Here is a 24,522-nt window from a genome sequence, read left to right on the forward strand (position 1 = left end):
ATACTCCTACATAAAAGGAGGGATTTAAAAAGGCATATGGCAAGGCCACTACAGAGTGCGCAATCTAGAACACCAGGGAAGGTTAGAATCAAGTCTGCAACATTGTCATCTCCAGTTAGCCCTGAAACTGAATATCATGCAAAAACTCACTGCCTGGTCCCAAGAAAAACATGATGATATAGCTGAGGGTTTAATCATCCACAGCTTCACAAGCCAACCTGAATCACAGCTTCAAGGACAGTAGAGCTGGGAGAAGATTAAAGGGTTGATACAGGAAACAAAAAAACGAATGAGAGTGTTGCCAAAATCATTGGCTCCTGAAGAAACACAATTACCTGAGCACCAAAACACAAGCAGCCACCAGGGAGTAGGCAAGAAGGGTTCCAATTGACATCAGATCCACAAGGTCCTTGAGGTCAAACAAGAACGCCATGATTGCTGCAGTAACAGTGCAAAAGGAACTTTGAATTTCTACAGAACAACAAAAATGTTCTAAAAACACATCAGTACTAACAATAAAATCAGTGTAACATTTCAGTACAACTTAGCTTTCCCACTGGTGAGTTAACCAGCTGCCAGCTCATTTCAACTGGAATGCAACCAGAACAATACCAGTAGGATAACTAGCAGCTGACTCAAGCTTAGACATATAGCCACATCCAGCTTTTGACTTAGACCTTATCAGGAAGTAAGGACTCAAGATAGACTATAGACTCAAAAATGTTTGTATTGTCAAAAGTAAATTCATTGGGAAAATTTTTAGAGGTATAAGAAATAAATTTGCTTTAACAACAGAAAACAAATCAATTTCAAGCCTTTCTGCAGCAAGAATTCTTCTACAATTAAGCAGTTGTTCAATTTTTGTTTATAATTGCTTCTTCTTAATTTAGTTCATGCATAGGATATGGGCATTGCTGGCTAGGTCAGTATTAATAGTGCTGTGGAGTAAGCAGTGGTGAACTGCCGCAGTCCTGAGAGTGTAGGGAGACCCACAAGCTACTAGGGAGGTAAACCCAGGATTTTGACTCAACGATACTGGAGGAACAGTAATATATTTCCAAGTCAGAATGGTGGATGGTTTGGAGGGGAACTTGCAGGTGGTGACATTCCCATATATCTGCTGCTCTTGGCCTCTCGGATGGTGAAGGTCATGGTTTCAGAAGGTACTGTCTAAGGAACCTTAAATCAATTTCTGTAATGCATCCTGAAGAAAGTACACACTAATGCTACTGAGCCACAGTGGAGGAGGGAGTGGTTATTGAAGATGGTGGATTGGGTACCAATAAAGCAGACTGCTGTGTTCTGGATAGTGTCAAGCTTCGTATGTGATTGGAGCTGCATATCCAGGCAAGTGGGGAATAGTCCATTACCTGCCTGACTGTCTTGAACATGATTGACAGGATTTGGGAAGCTGAGGGGGTGAGTTACTCACCACAGAATTCAGAACCTTTGACCTGCTCATGTAGCCACAATGGAAAACCCCCAGGATGCAGATTGTGACAGCGAATGTTGGGAGGTGGGAACTAACAATTACAGCCTCTCCTATTGGAAATGGTCACTGCCTGACACTTGCACATTACTCATATCTCACTGAAAACTGAACGCCATGCAGGTCTTGCATTTGGACATGGACTGTTTCAGTACCTGAGGAGTTATGAACGGTGTCGAACACCATGTCATCACAAGCGAGCATTCCCAGTTCTGCCCTGATGATAGAATGAGGGTCACTGATGAAGTAACCAAAGGTGGTTGGGCCTAGGACACAACTAGAGTTTCTCAGGCAGCGTTTTAGGCCCATCTATCCTAAGCTGCTTCGTCTATGACGCCACAGCAATTACATCCGGAGGAATTTAACAGCATCAAAAAAGTTTGCAACAAGAAATACATACTCACATGTATTTCATTGGACACATTAAAGCATCACACAATTATTTTAGACAACAAAAGCAGCCATTCTGCATTAGCAACATCCTGTAAGCAGTGACATGAGAAATAACTTTTGCTTATGATGTTGATTAAAGGAGGAATGTTGACTAGGCTACCATGAGAGTTCCCTGCTCTTCAGTGATCAATGCCCTCAACTATTTAGCATCCACCTGGAGCAGTGCAAATTTGGCTCAAGTAGTCCGATGAGTGCAGCCCAATTTTCCAAAATGACAAGTAAATCCTGATTTTGAAACAAAAATATTTTAAAAACTGTAGTGCATTCACAAGCACTCTTTAACTGGTCAGAATAAAAGAAATAAGAGAAGACCATTAAGCCCCTTCCCCATTTGATACGGCTGCAGATGATCTGGGACATCAACACCACTTTTCCACTTGCTCCCTATATCCAACGGGTCCCTAAGAGATCTAAAAGCTGCCTGCTTCAACATTAAATACAACAAAACTTGAACTGATTCATTAGCAGCAGCATTTTAAAAAATGCCACCATGTTTTGGCAGGCGACTTGCATTAATACATATAATACAGGGAGAACATTTGCTGTTTTCTGAAAGATTGCTGCATTTTTATAAGTAAACCTGCTTTAAGGTAGGCATGATGCACGGGCCTCCAAAATAAATTACTGGCAACTAAACACAGCCTTGAGCCTGTCATAGTTTCGGTGCAGACTTTAGCTGATCAGGACAATTTTACCACCAGCTACTGGTGACCAGCAACTCAGAAATTCAGTGTTCCAATTAGTAACTAGAGAGGTGTTAACCATAATTGTGTAATCGTCCACAGTACAACTGGTTCTGCCTCTTTCGAAAGGATACTACTTCATGGCAAGAAATCCCTGTGGAAGGATGGAACTTGGGAAATACACATGTGTGAAGTATGCTACTCTTGAGAAGTTGTATTTCTAAAGTTTGTTAAGCTGATGCTCACAAAAACGTTAGATATGCAACCAGAGGGCAAGGTTAGAGGCTCAGTAGGTTGAGAAGCACACTTCAGCCCAGGCCTTACAGCTTATAATGGGACAGCTTACCAGAAAGACACCCAGCTGTAATAGTGGAAACTATTGGAACTTTTCTCTCACTCACTCCAGACAGAAATTTGAATAGTAGACCATCCCGTGCCATAGCAAACACGATTCTTGGCAATGGAAACATTGAACCCAAAAGGCTGCAAGGGAGAAATCAATTACATGATTCACGTGGTTGTGATTAGACAGGGAAAGTAAACATATTGATACCAAAATGTGAGCAACTGGCCTTAAACATTATTGAACCACACCTGATTGCTTCTTCTCAGCAACATTAAACTACTTTTGAATTTATACCCTCGCTCATTCAAAAGGGACTCCAAGTTAGAAAGTGTCCTTGTGACTGGCACAGAGCTGGGCACGTGGTGAAAACGGGAGCTCACACACATAGTTAAGACAGTTCTGCAACATTGCAGTTCTGCAACATTGCAGTTCTGCCACGGAAAGATGTCAAACAGCATCTGGTATTTCTGCAGAGTGGGTACAGGGAAATTTAAAAGGCAACGATGGCTGCAACAACTCGACCAATTGGCTCCAAGGCTGTATCGGCGGAGGTCAGAATACAATGCTTCTCGCTCTATTCGAACAATGGCTCGAGCTAATGACGAAAAAAAAAGAGAGACAGACAAATAACTGGGCTACATATCTTAAAATCAAAACTTACCACTTTATATTAAAAAAAAGGAAAAAAAAGTTGAAAAGCAAGAGCTTGAGCATGTGCCAGTACTGAGAAGCTGCTTTTGTAGCACTCAAAGGACTGAAGAAAATAAAGAAAAGCATTTTGCAAATAGAAACTTAAAAGCTAGAGAAGCAAGTTTGAAAATCTTCATTTAAGTCAGAGGCCAGATGGCAACACATTTGGTAGAATACGTTTACTGCCCCTGCTATTTCTTTTTGTAGGTGACTGCTCCTTACCTGCTACAACCCCTGAGACCACTGTAGCAATAAGTGGCGTTTTAGTCTTTTCGTTGATTCTGGCCAACACTCTAAACAGCAGTCCGTCCTCTGCCATAGCATAAATTACTCGTGGCATTGGAAATATGGAACCCAGCAGACTAACAGAAAAAAGTCCATCCCACATTAGTATAGGGCAGTCAAAGCCACAAACAGTTAATTGAAACAACAAAGCCGCAAAACAGCCAAGGTCTTATTAAAATTACTTGCTGCCTTTAATAATGTGAATACTTTTTAATATCACTTCAATATTGTCAAACATGCTAAGAAGTATCATCGCCAGTCAAAAATCATAGAAAGACTTGGCCTTTATCCCTTCAGAGAGTAACAGAGATGGAAAATTGTTTGCAAATTATAAAATTGTCACATTTAAACAAGCACAATCCTTCCTTGAAATAGAATATGATGTTCAGAGACTGGATGCAACATTCCTTTGCTCACTTGCACTGCATTTTGAACATTTCCTGTGTGCAATACAGGGAACTTCTGGGCTGCTGCATAACTGTGCAATTAGACAAAATAATGGCTGGAAATGTTGGAGGTTCCTTTGTCTTAATCAACAAGCATTTACAAATCAAACACAATAATCTGAAATCCAAATCATTTTTTGGCAATCTCCAATTCAATGCATAGAATTTGAGGATGGTTTCCCAATTTGATATAGGCAATGGGCTCAATATCCCACAATACTTTGTCGATTAGCTCATATCTCCAATTTTTCCAAATATGACATTTGTGCTGGAAGAACTTTTAATTCGTTTGATTTTCAGTTCAAAGCTAATGCAAGTTTCTGTCTGTGCCCATCATATGGCTTTTATACACTTGCTTCAAAATTTTCTTATGTCTCAAAAACATGGGTTTCTGTGCTGTGTTTCAGAGAGCTGTCACTTAATACGGAGTCACAGTGATGTCAAATGAGCAGTGCTTCAAGCACAGAGCCTTATAGTCACACAGCTTGGAAACGTTTGCTCCAACTCATCCATGCCAACCACGATTCCCAGATTAAACTAGTCCCACTTGCCTACATTTGGCCCATATCCCTCTAAACATTCCCTATTTGTGTAAATGCCCAAACATCTTTTAAATACTATAACTGTACCTGTATCCAACACTTCCGCTGGCAGTTTATTTCACTTACCCTCTGTGAAAAAAATGCCCTCATCTTAAAAATATGAACTCCCCAACCTTAGGAAAAAGACCTTTGCTTTATCCATGCCTCGCTTCACAGTGGTTAGCACTGCTGCCTCACAGCTGCAGAGACCCGGGTTCAATTCCCACCTCAGGCGACTGTGGAGTTTGCACATTCTCGTGTCTGCGTGGGTTTCCTCCGGATGCTCTGGTTTCCTCCCACAGTCCAAAGAAAATGTGCAGGTTAGTTGAACTGGCCATGCTAAATTGCCCGTAGAGTTGGGTGAAGGGGTAAATGTAGGGGAATGGGTCTGGGTGGGTTGCATTTTGGCAGGTCGGTGTGGACTTGTTGGGCCGAAGGGCCTGCTTCCACACTAAGTAATCTAATCTAATTAATTTATATCCCTCTAAGGTCACCCCTCAACCTCCAGCCTCTCCTTATAACTCAAATTTTCCATACCTGGCAACATCCTTGTAAATTGTTTCTGAACCCTCTCCAATTTAATAACATACTTTCTATATCAGGGTAACCATAACCATATACCGTACTCCTAAAGTGTCCTCACCAACATCCTGTACAGCTTCAACAGGACGTAATAAATCCTATACTCAATGCTCTGGACAAGGAAGATGACTGAGCCAAGTACTTTCTTAACCTCCCTGCATGGGAGGCAACATTTGAAAGAACTATGTACCTGAATCCCTAGGTCCTTCTGTTCAACTGTAAAAGTCCTGCCCTCGTTTGGAACTCGAGCATACACTTACTGAATTGGGCAAATAGTGAAGGAATTCAGTCCTTGTCAAAAATATCAGAGCCACAGTTACATTCGGTATGGAGACTACAAGTAGAGGGCATAAGTTTAGGGTGAGGGGTGAAAGATTTAAAAGGGACCTAAGCAGTTGGTGCATGTTTGGAGTGAATTGCCAGAGGAAGTGGTCAAGGCTGGGACAATTACAACATTTAAAAGGCATCTGGATGGGTATATGAATAGGAAGGGTTTGCAGGGATATGGGGCAAGTGTTGACAAATGGGACTTGATTAGTTTTGGATATCTGGTTGGCATGGATGAGTTGGATTGACGGGTCTGTTTCTATGCTCATCTCTATGACTCCATGAAAAAAACATCTGCAACAGTAAGATGTATGTTTGTTCCTTGCTCCTTCGGAGTCTAATTCTACAGATTTTTAAAAAAAAATCAGTAATAGCTGATCCAAACAATTAAACTACTAGAAATCTGAAGTGCTCAATTTCATTGCTCAGACTGCAATTTACCAAACGATTGCAAGTACGTTTTGTTGAATATTCCCTATATAGTTTAAAAAGTAACTATTTGAAGATAAATGGTGCACACAATAGCACAGCTGTAGTGGGTGGAGGTGTACAAATGGAGTGAAGTTCAAGCCATCAATCCTACTGTGCACCATAATACATTACAGTGCAAGTTCAGCTGATTCAAATAAAAAATGCAATGGGGCGAAGACCCAATCCTCTAAGAGAAAGAACTCGAAATGGTATCACATACCCTAAGAAACCAAGACTCTAATAGAATGTGGGACAAAACAACAACACTTCACCAGAGGCTCACTGATGACGTTGCCTAGCATGGTGACGAAACATCTGGAAAGGAACTTTCCAGCTCAGCGAGCAAACTTACATCCAGGATTATCACAAGAGCAGATAAGCAGGAGAACATTATTCATGGTTTTGCTTTAAAACGGTGCTGTGACAAAATTGATCTTCTGTGAGGAAAAGGGCAATCTCTAATAAAGAACATAGTGCAAGTCCAATATTAAACAGATCAATTCACTTATAGCATTGAGGTCTCATGGCTCTTCCCAAAAAAGAAGTCACCATCTGGGTCAGTGAGCGGGCACCTATTTCAATATGAATATTTGGTCAGCTGGACAAGAATGGAGCAATAGCAGTTATAAAATTGTTACCACATTTCTTAGCATCCTGTTTTCAACCTAACCCCTCCGACTGCTGCTTTGCCCAGGACAATTATATTTATAATGACAGTCAGAATACTTGTCTAAACACTGGAGAATGAGAACGATGCGTACACAGACTTTTGCAGCTCATCTCATAGACAGTATTTTACTTTACATCCACAACCAACCAAGAGGGCAGGTTTTGGGAAGATTGCTCATTGATTGAGTTATTCATGTCTCTACTTGCAACACCAAATGCTTTAAGTAAATTCTTGTTACACAAATCTGATGAATTCTGTAGATATATTATGCATGCACTTGACACAAGGTCAGGCCAATTTAATTATAATTTGATTATCTGAGACATTCAGCTGGAACACAGTTATGAGGCATTTCCATCAGATCCCACCACCCCATACTACGTCAGCTTCCACTGCACAGTTAAGGATAAGGGGACAAATTCACACTCCACTTTGGTCCACAACCAAAGACAGATGAGCAAGACATTTGTAAAGCAATGTGCAAAATTGTTGTGATGCTGTTATTATGTGTAATGTAGCAGCAGCAGCATCTTCAAAGGTATTTTATTAGATCTCAGATGTATCCCTAAGAGAGTGTCTAGCTCTCCAGCAACAAATGGCCTCCTCACAGAAAGATCTTTGGAGCAAGTGGCCAACAAAAATGTTAACTGCTGGAGTTGGCCTGGATAATTGAGATATGTCTCAGGGTGATATGATAGCTGTAATAGCCAGCAATCCCATTCAAGTTTACACAGATGTTACTCTCCAGCCATCATGTGCATGGGACTGTGCCATTATAGGGCTATTACAGTTCCAGTGTAAAGAGACAGACAGAACAAACAAAAGAACAAGAGAGAGCACGAGAGGAAGAAAGGAGAGCGAGCAAGCGAAAGAACGAGTGAGCAAGCGAAAGGAAGAGAGTGCAAGCAAAACAGAGGGAGAGAAAACGAAAGAAAGAGCGAGCTGTTGGGTCACATCCATTCCTTGAGGCAGACACTAACATACAGTGACTGTCCAGCTCAGTTGGGGAAACAAGTTAAATAAATACTCCCATCATATCCATTAACACCCCTATTGAAATTGCCTCCAATTGCATGTGAACTACACTGACCTTTGCTCTATGATTCCTGATGCGTACTCCAAGTGTACTGCAGCTACACACCAGGAACTTTGGAAACACTGGTAAACTTCACCTCAAGTGACTATTCTTAATGTTTCATGCTGGAATGTGAAGGTGAGGTACAAGGAGAGGACGCCTCAATCCCATGAAAGAGTTTAGCTTTGTTGTGTACTGATTTCAGCTCTGCATCCTCCAAATCCAGCATTAAGCATGACTGAACGTTCATCAACCAACCAAACAAACAATCATAGTGCACTTTCTAAATCATGAAACAGAGAAAACAAACTACTTCGTGTATGTTCATGAAATGCATCTGTTAATGTAAAGACCCTGTGGCATTACAAACAATTCAACTGATTTCAGAATTTAACTGCTTCAATGTTAATTGAACATAAAACTTAACCAGCTGGTTTAGATTCTAGAATCTATAAAAGGAGGACAGGAGAGAGACAGCCAAAGTAAGAGATTTCTTCTTCTTGCTCATGTGTACAATGTACAATTATTCTTCCAATAAAAATGGCACATGCATTTTAAGAAAAATACTAATGCCTGGTTCCAAAGAAGAACCGTGCAATACCTAGTGGACAGAGCACAGAGAGATCCAACAGCCACGGCGTATCTCGCCCCATCCCATCCGACATAGTTAAAGGCGACTGGTAATGGGCTATTCTTGTCCAATAAATAATATGGCATCATCAACGTAAGGGCAGCGGACACTCCAAAATAGGCAACGAAACAGATCAAAAGGGAAGCAACAATTCCAATTGGAATGGCTCGCTGAGGATTTTTCACTTCCTCTCCTGAAAAACATACAGGCATAAGAATTCATAACATGATGTCACATTACACATGGTCCTCATTAAAAACAGCTCAACACCCACATTCAAAAGATCAAGCAACCTGACTTAACAGTATAGTTTTTGCGGCACTACCTGGTTTCCACTTGCTTCCTGGCACTGCTGACTTACCCTGGGATACATTCAGCTGCCTCTTGCGGTTTACCAAGTGGTCATTCTTCATGAGTGATCCATGTTTGCAAGTCTTGACAGTTTGTCAATTGTAGCAGATATATTGTAGTTAAACCTGATCCTACGCTGACCTGACGTCCATGTAGACTTGCCAGCAGGCATTATTTGACAGTAAAACACAAATGTGATATTGTTTTCAAATATTGTTAAATATTCTGTAGAATACCAACTTTCGTGAAAGTGTTGAGGAATAGAACATAGGACAAAAGGACATGCTTTGTCAATCAAAATTTCTATCAAGCAGATTGTAATTTACACAACTCGTTGACTCACTCAGTCATTATGGCAAAGGAGAAGCCATTCAGCCAAGTGAGTTCATGCTAGCTCTCTGTCAAGCAACGCAATCAATCCAATTTCCATCGGTCTATCCCTGTGGGCCTCCAAGTTTATTTCCCTAAAGTGCTGATTCAATTGCCTGCCTCATTACTGCTTCCAATTGTCTCGTCAGCAGCAAGTTCCAGCTCATCATCGGCACTCACTGCCTACAGAGATTCGTCCTCAAATCCCTCACGTCATTTTTCCAAACCTTCAACCTTGGAGGCCCTTAATTTTATGTCGTTATTCTCCCGTCACTTGCCCCCAACCACATTCAATTCCGAATTCGAGAGTTGCATCCTAGTCTGGTGCTTCAACAATTTAAATTTCTTTTAATCCTGATCAAACTTGTAAATCAGAAACAGTTGTCACCCCAAGGTCAAATCCCGAGGCAACCATTCAGACCATCCTCAGAAACACACACAGATAATTCTGCAGAAACTCAGCTGCATGTGTTAATAGAGCCATATCAGACTCAGACTCAAAACTATCAATATTTGTCTCAGAGATGCTGCAGACTTGCTGAGTTTCTCCAGAATTCTCTGGGATGTGTTTTTATTCATGTACATCCTCAGACCTGATGTAACATTATACACTTCAAGGAGTTTTAGACAAATGAGCCAATATTTTCCCTATTCCAATGGCCACGAAGCTCTGTGCTGTGTGTGAAGTATCCAGCATTTCTGTGACTAAGTTTAAAATCAGAACAGATTGAGAAAATAAACACTTTCCCATGTGGATCATACATGAAATCAATTTTGACCGTCCTCATATAGTTACAAAGGAGCACAGACGTACAAGACAAAACTGTCCCTTTTCCTACATTCTCACTGGTGGACATTTTATGTGGGATATGGGAAAGTTGCCACATTGTTAATATACAGGGCTGCTGGACAGAGTACAGTAAGCATTTCACTGCATCTGACCTTGGAGTTCAGAGAACTGCTTGAAATGAGAAGACTTCCATGTTGTAGAATTAGCATCATTCCGATTGCTAAGCTAAAAAAAAATGCAATTAAGAGTATAGAATACACCCAGATGGACCACTAAGTAGATGCAATATAGGACACATTTTCAAATGAAGAGATTCCTAATTGCAGATTCCTAGAGTATTCATAATTCTGAATTTCTCCCATGCTGCTGCTTTTCTGAGGTTCTCCCTGCAGGTTCTAAATTTCCTGTAGTTCGCTGTTTCATTCGGGCAGCTGCCACTGTCCTTCAGAAGCTTGAACTTTGTTCAACTTGGACTGCCAAAATTTGACAGCAGTTTGCCAGTCTGAAGAATGTACTGTAGTTATCAGTATTAATAAGACAACATAGAAAAAAAGTTTGATACGTGCAAATAGCCTATTATCAAAGTCAACACACCATTGATTTAAATAAGCTAAACAAACATGTGCAATCAAACTGCGACTGAACCAGCAAAGATTCTATAGAGTTTCTCTTGTCCTCTTAAAAATCATGAATATAATTTTTGGATGAGGTGTATGGAATTTTCAATAATTTCAGCGGATTTTTTTTTAAAAAGTTTCCTACTATTGTAAATGGCACAGGCATTTTGCACGCCATTACAAAATCATGACTGGCCAATGTCCCGGCACGGTTGCACAGTGGTTAGCACTGCTGCCTCACAGTGCCAGAGATCCGGATTCAATTCCCGACTGTGTGGAGTTTGCACGTTCTCCGTGTCTATGTGGGTTTCCTCCGGGTGCTCCGGTTTCCTCCCACAGTCCAAAGATGTGCAGGTCAGGTGAATTGGCCATGCTAAATTGCACCATAGTGTTGGGTAAATGTAGGGGAATGGGTGGGTTGCGCTTCGGCGGGTTGGTGTGGACTTGTTGGGCCGAAGGGCCTGTTTCCACACTAAGTAATCTAATCTAATCTCCAATATGCTCCTTTTCGGGCTACTGTTTGCTTGGAAACACATTGTTGGAGATTTCATGCATTAGCTCAGTTGCTCTGTCCTCTATTCAATAGATTACAGAGCTTCTATTTAAATCAAGCTGCTAGGCCAAATAATAAAACATTCCCCCAGCTGTAACTTGCTGCTTCACCAGGCAACACCCAGCATGCTGCATGACTGACATCAATGTTGAAAACCATCACCAAAATTTAGAGAATACAGGCGAATAGTTTCTGTTCCCATGATTATGACATTTGCAACTGGTTAAAACAACATGCAATGATTAAGCTGACTTTCAGCATGGGGAATCCCATGGCCAAAATATTTTCCTCACCTGTGGTGGCAATACAGTCAAATCCTACAAAGGCATAGAAGCAAGTGGCTGCGCCTGAAAGCACTCCTGTGAAACCATAGGGCATGAATCCCCCAGAGCCATAATTCCAGTTAGATACTTGTGTGAGACTGCAGGGAAAAAAAAAGACATTGTGAATAAGTAACCAGGAATCTTGGTTAACTGGCCACCCCAGTCTTCTCACGCCAAGTTAGCAACACAGCATTGCATAAAGTGAGCCCAACATGTATGGGCGGCATGGTGGCTCAGTGGTTAGTATGCTGCCTCAGAGAACCAGGAACTTTGGTTTGATTCCAGCACTGGGCGACTGTCTGTGTGGAGTTTGCACATTTTCCCAGTGTCTCCGTGGGTTTTCTCCAGGTGCTCCGGTTTCCTCCCACAATCCATAGATGTGCATATTAGGTGAATTGCCCATGCCAAATTGCCCATACTTTCAGGGATGTGTAGGTTAGGTGCATTAGTCAGGGGCAAATATAAGGTAGGGGAATGGGTCTATGTGGGTCACTCTTCGGAGAGTCAGTGTGGACTTGTTGGGTCAAACAGCCTGTTTCCACACCGCAGAGATTCTAATTCTAATATCCCAACTGCCCCTTGCAACAAGATCGCGCACATTCTCAGTTCTCCCAAGAGAATCGCCCAACCCTGTTGAGTCACAGAGCTGTACAACACAGAAACAGACCTTTCCATCTAACTCGTCTATGCTGACCAGCTATCCTAAATTAATCTATCCCATTTGCCAGCACTTAGCCCAAATCACTCTAAACTCGAATTCATATACCCATGCAGATGCCTTTTAAATGTTGTAATTGCACCAACATCCATCACTTCCTCTGGCAGCTCATTCAATACACGCACCACCCTATGCATCAAAAAGTTGCCCCTTAGGTCCCTTTTAAATCCTTCCTCATATTTATCTAACTTGAACTCCATCTACCACTCTTCAGCCCATTGACCCATCTAATCAAGGTACGACTATAATCTGAGGTAACCTTCTTCGCTGCCCACTACACCTCAAATTTTGGGGTCATCTGCAAACTTACTAACTATACTTCTTATGTTCACATCCAATTCATTTCTATAAAAATGACAAAAAAAAAGGCAGTGGACACAGCACCGATCCTTGTGACACACCACTGGTCACAAGCTTTCAGTCTGAAAAATCAACCCTCCACCACCTTTCCTGCCCTCCATCTTCAAGCCAGTTCTCTCTGTATTCCATGTGATCTAACCTTGTTAACCGGTCTGCCATGAGAAACCTTGTTGAACGCCTTACTGAATTCCATACAGACCATCCTTAAGCTACATTTAAGTGAAGGTTATTGATTGATATATACATGGACAGATCTTTGGTGACACTTACTGACATAGGAGCAGAGTAGAATCAGGAGGCGTATACCTGTCATGTTTCACTCCACGAATAAAACTTTTCCAAGTGAGGATCGTTCCTTCAGCAAATCAGTTATCAGAATACAACTGTCTTCATTCTTTTGATCCATCAACTGTTTCCCTGCTCTCGCCACCCTGCAGCTCTTAATTTTCAGGATATTATATCCCAAATATAATCAACATTTTCATTTAACTAGGTTGACCAAAAAAAGTCTGAACATTATTAATAGTATTATTTCACGTAACCCAGCTTTACTATCTGTTCTGTTTAAATAACAAAAAAATTACTAATGTTGTTTCTCTCTAATTTCCTTCATAATATTATTGTCACTTCTAGTTCTGTATTCTAATTGATTATAGATCTTTTTCTCCACTAAATTTTCTGCAGCCTGATTTTGATTATCTACATTTTTATCTGCGCAAAGTTCTGTCATATTCCTGCTCAGCCTTTGCAGTTTTTAATGCCCTCTTTTTTAACTTCTCCCCTCAGTCAACTCGACTGAAGGTAAACTCCTGTGCTGTATGGTTCTTGGAAAGTTCTATGTTGCCAGTCACTCCTACTGATGAGAAAGATATCACCATTCCCAACGGGTCATTGTGAAAGTTCGTATCTCTGGACTCACTTTTCCAAGTCAGAACCATTTGTCCCGTTAATCAGGGCATCTTCGGAGAGCTGCCAGTTCTTCAGTGTCCCTTTCACAAAGCCAGAGACCATGACAAAACACAGCACAAGCACATTGATGCATGTGAAGACTTTGTTCACCAATGCTGACTCCTTCACACCGAAAGACAATAAACCTGAATAAATAAAAAGATGGTCATCAGAAACAAACCTCAAAACATTTTTCAAATCGCTGGTTATTTTATTACAAAGAATTCCATACTCATGACTGAAATTAATCCGTAAAGGTTCTCCTGTGCTTGCCTATTGACAGAACGTTACCTAGTAGGGGCACAAAGTGAGAAAGTTTTGCTGAGTTTGTTTAATATTATCAGACCTTACCGTGACTAATGGTTTCCAACTATGGCTATCAGAAGCGTGAGAAAGCTTTCTAGACAAACCAAAGGAGGTTCTGTAGATTGGCATTACAAGGAAACGGAGATTGTTGTCTTTAGAGCCAAGAGGATTTGATGGTGATGTATAACATGACGAAAAGTTAGACAGAATAAATAGAATCATGTTCAATGGCTGAAGAATAAATAGATGACCCAGATGTAATTACAATTAAACTGATTAGCATAAGCACCAAGGGCAACAAGGAGAGAAAACTCTTTACACAAAGAATGGTTGGGCTTCAGAATACAGCCCTCCCTCGGAGACAGCAAGGATTGCAGATCCTGACAAAGGGTTTTGGCCTGAAACATTAACGTTCCTGCTCCTCAGATGCTGTCTGACCTGCTGTGCTCTTCCAGCTTTCATCTATTGACTCAGACTCCTCCCTACTCTGTCACCAACACAGATCCAAATGAATATTCAAATGCAAACTGTATAAACAGTTGGGGCAGATAACAAAAGGAAAGAACAAATTCGGGGAGTGAAAGGGGGGCAGAGAGCACAATCAAGAGTGAGAGTGAGAGAGAGCGTGCAAGACAAGAGAAAGGCAAACAGTGAGAGAGAAAGAAAGCATGCCCAGTGGTTCGACGGATCAAATTTCTCTTTGAATGCACTGGCAGAGTTTCAATGGCCTGATGTCCTTCAGTGTTGTACTACATGGCATCGCCAAAGCCCTCAACTGAAGCTGATAATGATGAAAGGCTGGGAGCGTACAGGGATAAGGAGCCTGAAAGTAAGTAAAACACCAAGGCCCAGAATCTTTTCTCCTCGTCCTGCTTGGTTTGGTCTGAACCCATTAGCCTACAATTTGAAAACAGACTCAATGTCATCGCTCTTAAGTAGCAGCAGCAAAAAACACAACGTAGGATGATGCAAGCAGAAAGCGAACTGAGAAACAGCTGCCAAGATACTATGTATAGCAGAATGGAGCAATCATTAAATGAGAAAGATCAAGTGCACTGCTGAAAAGGCAGTGATGGGACACCAATGCTGCAGAGAAGATCATGCCGAATATAAATAACTATTGCTACATTAACAAACACTATCTGCCCGAACGTTACCTCAATCATATAGCTGCACTACATGCCAACAATCCCCCTTCAACAATGTGTTTAAGTGTAAATGTAACTATATCAATACAGGAAAACTTTAGATAGGCACACTAAAACATGCAGCCAGTTCACACCACACCAATTTTCCCTCAGTTGCACGGATCCTCAGGAATACAGAACAAAAACAAATCAGTTATGCAACTACAAATAACAAAAATATTCACCTGTGGGACAAAGCAGCAAAATACAGAAGAGGAGGGCAAAGTAGAAATGGGGAACAAGAAATGGCTACATAAATTTTAATTAAATGCTAGTTTTATTATTCTAGTTATGAGAGATTAAAATTACAGACAAGTTTATTCTTGACTTTATTGAGTGAATATCAGCATCTTTTTGTACTGTACGTAACCTAATTAGAGAGAACATGGTCTGGCAGCTAACCATCAAATTTACCTGTCAACATGGCTGTCCGAGTTTGGAATTCTAAAAGTCAGAATTGTGATGAAGTTGAAGGTGTGTACTGTACCTTTAAGACAGACGGAATGCTATTCTGAACTGAGAGCTTACAAGCACCTGTGTGTATGACTAGATGCGGTTTCAGATTGTACTGGAAAATTGAAAATATGTAACATTTGGCTGTGAAATGGATACCTGAGTTGGTTGCTATCTTGACAACAATTCGAATTTAACTAGTTTAAATTATGCCCAAGGATACTAAAACCCAATCGCGTTTGAATTTGTTGTTTTGCCAACATCAAACCAATGAGATGATTCGATGTTGGGAATGCAAAAATGCAGACATTTCGAAAATTGCAGAGAGCAACTGCCATCAAGAGAGAGCCAAGAAATTAGGAAATCAAAAAGGTATCTTTTAATATGAAACATATTTGCAGTAAAAAGATAAACGACAACCCAAGGAGATCTTCAGCTGGAAGACGACAGATACTGAAGATGACAGCAGTTGTGTGATTTGGAAATGAAAATGATGTAATTTGAATAAATGTTTATTGGAATAGCATATTGTGTAGAGTTGGAGGCAGGTAATAAGCACTTAAGGGAAAGGGAGGCTTAGAGTTGTAAACAGTTATTGTTTAATGTTCAGTTTTAGAGTTAAATGATGAATTGATATTATTTTCTTTAAATAATGGAATTTAGAAGTTCTCGGTCAATCATATTTTATCAGATTACAAGATGAGGTGAGCTTTTCTGGATGTTTGGTTTAATTAACAGAGGGGTTCAACTGTGTCGTAACAGAATGCAGCAACTAACTGCCACAAAAAAAGGCAGCGCTGTTCACCTTCCTCAACTGTGAGAGGGACCTCTCAGAACGGTAGCTCTACACCACGTTTCTGATAGAGATCAACTGGAATCTCAGGTCAAAATCCCAGCTTTTTTTTGTGGAAAAACAACAGCAGAGATGGAAACTCTGAGTGATTGCCACTCCTTGGCAAATCCAGCCTAGTATTCTAACCCCACTCCAACAAATGCAATATAATATTCCGCCTTTCAGTGCAGTCTGAACAAGGTTCATGGTCTTCTGGTTGTCCAGCCGGCTGCTCACCTATGGATCAATTTCCTTACTGCCCTGTTCAAAATAATTCCCAAACCATTCCTTCCACCCCTTTCAATCCTCACTCTCCCCTTGCTCTGGAGCGAAAGCACATACAAACCAGCACGGCAATAGGCTGTAGCTCTGACTCCTGTACAACACGCAAACGGCTATAGGAACTGTCACCATAGTAACAATGTTCAAAAGTGTTTCTGGTTTTATCTAAAATTAAGAATTCTGAATGCAGTGTGTACACAAATAATTGTGACTTTTTCAGTTACTGAAAGCTGGGGCTTGTTTGGCCATTAATGGAAATGTTTGGCACAGGAACTGTGAGCCATTGAGCCTGCCCAATCAGCCACCATGACAATGACTGATCTTCAACTCTTAATCCAATTTCTAATATGGATCCTATAGCTCCCCAAGATCAAACGTATGTGAGGAATGTGATACACAGCCAAGTCTGATGTGTGTACTGGAGGGAGCATTTCTTAGGTGTCAAATCTTTATTGGTAAAAAGGGGGAGGCGGCTTTTGTCCCTCAAGGAAAAAGTCCTGTCCCAGAGCTGTAGGACAATGGGATGGAATAGGGTCCACCGCACAGTACTACAGGAACCCTGGACAAATGCAAACCAGAATAACCCAAACCATCAGGACATCAGAGGTTTGCAGGGGCTGCCACTGAGGGTGGGGGAAACATTGCAGACAGGGTGGACACACAGATGGAGGCAACAGGATAGGGGACAGTGGGTTAGGCACTGTGCCAGTAGTGAGGTGAAGGGCCTGTTCCTACACTGTAGGGAATCTAATGTAATCTATAATAGCCGACAGTAGCTTCCACATACCTAATTTGAGGCTGTACATTTGGTGGACCCAGTGAAAAGACATGGGCCAGGAAGGCACAACAGGATCCCGATGTTGGTCTCAGAGTAGAACAGCCCAGACTACAGATATCCAGGTAGTGTTTGTCATTTTCTGCAATGTGCAGAAACTTATTTTCTCTGAGGTCTAGTGGAACTGGGTATTCTCTTCATCTCCACCTTGTAAACAAGGCACTCTGAGAATCCCTTAGCAAGTTGGGGTTGGTGCGAATCCTAGATGCCTGTGACGGCACAGACACCCAGTTGAGGTGTACACATATTCCACAAACATCAGCAATGAACAGCCCTAAAAAGATACAATCCTGGTCCATCTGCTGATATTATAATGACAGATGTTTCTTGGGGGGGGAGGGGGGGGGCAGTCTAGAATCATTGATGTCAGAGGTTTGGCTCAATTAACTGCCCATTGATGTGAGTTCTGGCCTCAATCTCAAACACTGAAAAGAAGAACAGACTATATATTAAAAAAAAATCGGCTTTACATTTGACTGTTAACTTTGTAGCCTGCATGTTAACTTTGTCAGAATAGGTACTCAAATAATTGGCATCAAGACCAAAACAAAGGAAAATTACGAATTATCAAAAAAACATGATGGAGGAAGTCCAAGCAAAAGTTACAACTAATAATGTAGAATGTTATCTTCCTTATGACCCCCACCTAACCACAGAAAGTGTCAATTAAACACTAATATAATAAAACAGCAAAAAAAATCAGACCCCTAATTAAACCATCATTAGAGACGTGTTGATGGTAGCTCAGTCAGTACAATTAAAACAATGTAATAACAGATTTGTAAAATAATTGATGTAAAAGTGTACATGCCTGTTAGTAGTAAAATTATAAATACAGCAAAGATATCTGGATATTCTGCCAGTATACCAGGAGCATTCATTGCCATATAGTGACGGCAAAACACCTCAATGCGTTTCTTGATAAGCTCATCAAATGTAGCACTCCACGCTCTTGCAACACTTGAAGTTCCTGCACAGTGAGACAGGAAAGTTATTAAATGCTGCCAAATATCACATTAAGTTCAAATGAACGGATCGTCTTCATAGAAACGGGCATTAGGTAAATGGACTAAGTGACAGCAGATTTAAATTTCTCAACTGTACACCTTGCACAGCATTTCTGTTCATTAAACCTATTTGCTTTCTTCTTTCTGCAACCAAAATGCAATCATTTATACAATATTTCAGAGAAAGTAAGCATTTTTCTACTTCAAATAAGCTGACTCACAAAATACATAATACTTCCTCTCAAGACAATTGTTGTTTCTAAGTGCTCTGTCAGTCCAAAGACTTTTAAACAAAACATTTTGCAACATTAGACTAGTACCAGCAATTGTTGTACAGTAGGAGTACAACAGATCATTCCACTTGAATCTAGTACAACAGCGTTGCACATAAGACAAAAGCAGATCGTTTTAGTTTCCCATTATACTTAACATTTCAACACATCCACATGACTTATATTTTAAAAAAAGGATACCAAGAAACCTGATCTTTAAGAACCAAAATTAGTAGGAGTCTGATTTTATACAGATGGTCTTACAGTTAACAATGACATTGCATAAAGAGAGAAATTAATGCTTGGAAAACAAGGATATCAAGGACTCGACATAAACAATATTGACAAAGTATGACAAAGGAGTCTATACAGTTCAGATGTTATAATAGGCTCAATAAAAAAATTCTTTTGTTATTTTATATTAAAAACTCTCGAGTCTCCCCACATTCTAATGTGGGGCTCACGAGGCAATTTCAGCTTAATTGTGCGACTTACTAAACTTTATGGCATTCTATTTACCACTGGGGGGGTGGGCGGGTCAACCAACTGATTTATCCCTCGCCAGGAAAATCTGGATGCGATTCCTAACTTTGTACTGCAGTGCATCTTCATGTACAATCACTCTTTCAAGAGCAATGGGAACTTTGCTAAGATGGTCTCAAGGTAAGTGTACCAAGATCCCTCAAAATATAAATAGGACAAAAAATATTAATTAGAGCTGGAACAGCAGATTGCTAAATTTTCCAAAACTGAAAAGCTTGCTAAATTCATCAATAGACAATAGGTGCAGGAGTAGGCCATTCAGCCCTTCGAGCCTGCACCGCCCTTCAATATGATCATGGCTGATCATTCCTAATTAGTATTCTCTTCCTGCCTTATCTCCATAACCCTTGATTCCACTATCTTTGAGAGTTCTATCCAACTCTTTCTTAAATGAATCCAGAGACTGGGCCTCCATTGCCTTCTGGGGCACAGCATTCCACACAGCCACCACTCTCTGGGTGAAGAAGTATCTCCTCATCTCTGTCCTAAATCCTCATCTCTGTCAAGAAACCGAATGTTGGACATCATGCAGGTTAGTGTGCTACATCCTCGATGTCCCAATCTGATATTCAACTCCTTTACAAGACTAATCACTGAATTGTGACAAAAAGCCAAGACTTGCCTCAGATTTCCCATCCTACACCTAAATGAACTGATGCTAACCGTAGCACCTCAACAGTGGAGATAAGGACCTTATCCAGTACAACGCTGGGATCTTTGTACCATGTAACTATCTAAGGGGTTCACTACACAAAGGCAGTTCAGTGCAAACATTAGACCCTAATCCAACACTAAGTATATCATCACTGGTCATTCAGTAATTTCTACAGTAAGATAGCACTCACCAATTACATACGAAAGGATTAGATTCCAACCGGTGATGAAGGCCCATAGTTCCCCAACTGTAACATAACTGTATAGGTAAGCAGAGCCGGTCTTAGGGACTCTAGCACCAAACTCTGCATAACAGAGGCCTGCAAGCACAGAGGCCAAAGCAGCAATCAAGAAAGAGATCACAATAGCAGGGCCAGCATTCTCTCGGGCTACAGCTCCAGCCAGTACATAGACACCTGCTCCGAGGGTACTGCCAACGCCAAGGGCAACCAGGTCCACTGTAGACAAACATCGAGCGAGTCTGGTTTCTTCACAGGTGCAGTCCACATATTTACGGCGAACCAGCTGACGCCCAAAATAAATAAGCCGTTTACAATCCATCTTGCTGAAACTTTGCTACACGAGCCTAATCTAGAATGGAGAGAAATATACCGATGAGAACAAACTTCCTTTGTCATTCAAGGTACATTTGCTTTACATGTTTCATTCATAACCAAGACCGAAGGAGGCACTTAAACTATTATTGCTGATGCAGCATGGCAAAATAACATACTGCACATTTGGAGAAACAATCAGCAATAATACACTGAGCTGTGACAAGACCCAATCCCACTGATCTTACCTTAAAGCATTTTGACTGAAAGCTATTTTTTCTTCAAAATTGTTACCTTGAACTTATTAGAAAGCAGACTAAACAATCCAATTAATACGTCAACCCCATTAGCTTCATTAGTAACGTCGTGAAGATTCTATCGTCTGATATGTTTAAATTTGAGCATTTTAAAATATTTATTCTCGATTTAAAACAGATACATTTTACTGGCCTTTTGAAGACCAACAGATTGCAACAAATGGATACTTACCTGCTCAACTTCGAGCCAGAAAGCAATTGGTGTGTAATATATCAGCCAAAGGAACGTACAGAACAGTGTGTTTGATGGCACTTCACCTTTCAACATTCTATGTTTCAAAGACCCCCAAGTGGCTCTTCATCAAATAGACATGGTACTAGTAGCTGTACAGAATACCTCCTTAGCAGACCAGTTCTTTAAACCAACACGTTCTGGCGTGGAATATTGGAGCACCAACTCTCATTGACATTATACCCTCCAAACAACAAGATAGTGTGGTACGCTGCCCACTGCCCCATCATCATCTTTCTGCTAGCAGCAGTTTGATCAACCAGCAGAATCAATTGCTTAATAGTAGATGGGCCCTGACAACTGTAACAACTAGGAAAAAGAGGTAACGTGACAGAGTCGGAGAAAAAGGATTTGGGGTTCTTACTGGGCATTGAGAAGGCGGCGATAACCAGGTCCATTCTGTTCCACTGGGGTGAATGTCCTGTATCTAGAGACATCAGATGAGAACCTTGTCACAAGGCAAATCAGAAGCATGAATGTCACCATCCCACTGGGAGGCACAGTTCATCGATTGGCGATTAACCAGGTGATCATTTAAAATGAGTGATGCCCCGTGCCAAATCAGGCTAAAGGAAGGCCAAGAAGAGGAAGAATTTCAACACCCTCAGTTACTTGCAGCATTAGCCACAACAATGATGACGATGGAGCCGCCGATGAGGAGGAGGTAGTGGTGGTGATGTCAGTAAGGCATTGATAAATGCAAGTTGATCATAGAAAAGCATTCAAAGGTTCTTCAGAGACGTCAGCAAAATAGGCAAGATTGAGGTTGGACATTGAGATTTAAAGAAAATTTACAGGGGAGAGAGAAAAGTGTAAAAACACCTCCAGGAATTTAAAAGAGACATTCTTGAGTGTGCAACATGGGCAGATGAAAATGTAGTAGCTAATGCTAAAGCAAAAGGAGAGCAGTGGTGTTAGACTAGAACACAGCTTCACTCTTCAAGTTGCCTACATTCTATTTGACCTGACAGCCAAAGCAGAAAGGAGAAATTCACAGACACACAAGTTGCAACAAAGGACGAAGCAATTTGGCATCATCAGTCCAGCTCAACCTTGGGACTTCAGTTGAGTCAACAGTTTTAATCACATATTCCCATTTCAGTGCTACCATTTCCCCAGCAACCATTATTCTCGTGATGTTTACATGCAAACTCTGTTCCTTCCTCAACCACCGACACTGCAAGGAATGCTTGACACTCTCAATGCATTACTTCAAAGAAAAAGGTGCCCTCTGCTAGTATTGTGGCCTGGAGTTCTTAGCTCTGGCATTTTTTTTCTAATACAACTGACCCTAAAGCAGTGATGGCAGCACAAAAACAAAACCATGTAGTTATTCGCGCAAATTACATTCAGGATAACTCTGTGCTCTGCACTCTCTTGGACAAATTTCAGCAACACCCAGAGATGCAGGGTCCACTCAGCAGACTGACCACACCCCCAGGGAGAACCAATCCCCAATAGAGCCTCGGGTAATGACACTTACTTGCTCACCTCCAAAGAGATGCTTGACATTTACTGGAAAATTGAGGAATTAACTGCAAATGGCACTTCTGCGTATCACAGAAGTAAACAGAAATCAAACTTGGGAGTGACACACACTACCCGACTTCCAAACAGTATGCTCGTTGCCAAATACAACATCTTCTAAAAAAAATTAAAACTTTTCTTTTTAAAATCCCCACCTCCAGGATACTGACTGGTGAGTTTTGAAAATAAATTTAAGCTTGCTAAGAAAGCCAGTACTCTGGTGTCATCTAACCAGTTTGCAGATAAAGCAGAAACATTATTCCCTGACAATGCTGAATCTTGTATCAACAGAAGGTAATTCTGGATTCTTAAGTGACTTACAGGAAAATCAGAAATAGGAGCAGGAAAAGACCATATCACTCCACAAGGCTGCAAGAAAATTCAAATGATTGTGGCTGACATCTCAATCCACTTCTTTGTCTGCTCCCATAACCCTCAATTCCCTCAAAAATCTGTCCCTTGCCAGCCTTCAATGTCTTCAATCATGGAACAGCCAGAAACCCTTGGATTAGGAAATTCCAAAGGCTCAGAAATTTGGGATAAGAAATTTCCCCTCAACTAAGCCCTAAATAGTCAGGCCCTTGTCCAGTGGCTCTGCCTTCTTGTTTTCTATTCCCCAGCATGGGAAAGCAACCCCTCAGCATCAACACTATCAAGCTCCTTCAAAATCTTATATGTTTCTATGAGACCCACCTCTCATTCTTCTAAAAATGGACAGAAAATGGACCCAATTTACACCCATTCATCCCTGGGACTGACCTAATGATCATTCACTGTCCCTTAGTTTCCTTACGTATGGGGAATAAAATTGCAGTGTTCAGACACAGTCTCACAAAATACCCTGCATAATTGGAATAAAAATATTCTGCTTTTCGATTCTGAATACTACACTTTTCCTCTTCTTTCCATAATTTCATGTAACCCTCAGTGTTATGGCTTTCGTGAAAAGAACATTCACCTTGCAGAGCATAATACATACAATTGAGAACGTCTGAAAGAGTTCAAACCAATTTATCATCATGCCATTGCCCGAAACTTAGCAATATTTAACCATTACTTAAATTACAAAAGACAAGCAGCTAGAATCTGGCAGCAACTGCTTGAGAAAATTGCAGCATTTCTTCTCGCTCCCCGAATTTCTCAATCTGCTTCTTCTGATTTGATATAACGTACAGCACATTCACTCAGCACACTATTAAACAAAATGGCTCTGCAAAAGAACAAGAGTTCTTAGGAGAAAATAAGTAGAGAAAGGTGTGAAGCTATTCCACAGGACGTAGCAAAACCAAAACTCCACAAGTGAACCAACCCAAGTTACTGACATGTACCTCCAAGGAGTGAGTAAACAAAAAAAAAGGTTGACCAGCTAGAGTGGTGAAATTATCATTTGGAAGAGATTAAAAATGTTGAAAACGTAACACTAATCTGTTCTCAGACAGTATTTGTGATAATATAAGTAGGTTTTATCTACACAGCCTTGAGGCAAACAATGAGAAACCCACACCCACTGGTATATATAAATGCACTTTCCGAGTGAAAAAGAACCAGAGCAACATGTTACACAAATTAAACTTTCTCAACTCGCAGAACAGCTCTTTCCACAAAGGTACAATACGTACACAGATATCTTAACCTGTTGAAAGTCATTTGGGAAGCTTTTGTTGGAGGTAACCTACACCCAATTTCGGGGAATTTATAGCAAATGCATGCACCATTTAGCACATGCTCTACGAAAGAGCATTTGTTCCGGCAGATTCAGAACA

The 24,522-nt window shown here is 40.9% G+C and overlaps 1 protein-coding gene across 2 annotated transcripts in view; it reads right to left on the reverse strand.

Annotated features, from left to right (window-relative positions):
• Nucleotides 1-24,522, reverse strand: part of LOC132816482 (high affinity cationic amino acid transporter 1-like) — a 73,338-nt gene that overhangs the window by 13,926 nt on the left and 34,890 nt on the right. Inside the window, exons 3-9 of one of the 2 annotated variants that reach the window (XM_060826122.1) lie at nucleotides 20,321-20,720; nucleotides 18,465-18,623; nucleotides 13,730-13,904; nucleotides 11,703-11,830; nucleotides 8,700-8,922; nucleotides 2,972-3,108; nucleotides 336-438 (exon numbers count right to left, since the gene is read on the reverse strand). In XM_060826122.1, coding sequence (XP_060682105.1) covers nucleotides 336-438; nucleotides 2,972-3,108; nucleotides 8,700-8,922; nucleotides 11,703-11,830; nucleotides 13,730-13,904; nucleotides 18,465-18,623; nucleotides 20,321-20,690 — 1,295 coding nt within the window. In that variant the 5' untranslated portion in view covers nucleotides 20,691-20,720. Of the gene's footprint in view, nucleotides 1-335; nucleotides 439-2,971; nucleotides 3,109-3,883; nucleotides 4,024-8,699; nucleotides 8,923-11,702; nucleotides 11,831-13,729; nucleotides 13,905-18,464; nucleotides 18,624-20,320; nucleotides 20,721-24,522 lie in introns of both variants that reach the window. The other variant, XM_060826121.1, reaches the window with a different exon arrangement.

Source organism: Hemiscyllium ocellatum, chromosome 6, assembly GCF_020745735.1.
Source record: "Hemiscyllium ocellatum isolate sHemOce1 chromosome 6, sHemOce1.pat.X.cur, whole genome shotgun sequence".
NCBI classification, from domain to species: domain Eukaryota; kingdom Metazoa; phylum Chordata; class Chondrichthyes; order Orectolobiformes; family Hemiscylliidae; genus Hemiscyllium; species Hemiscyllium ocellatum.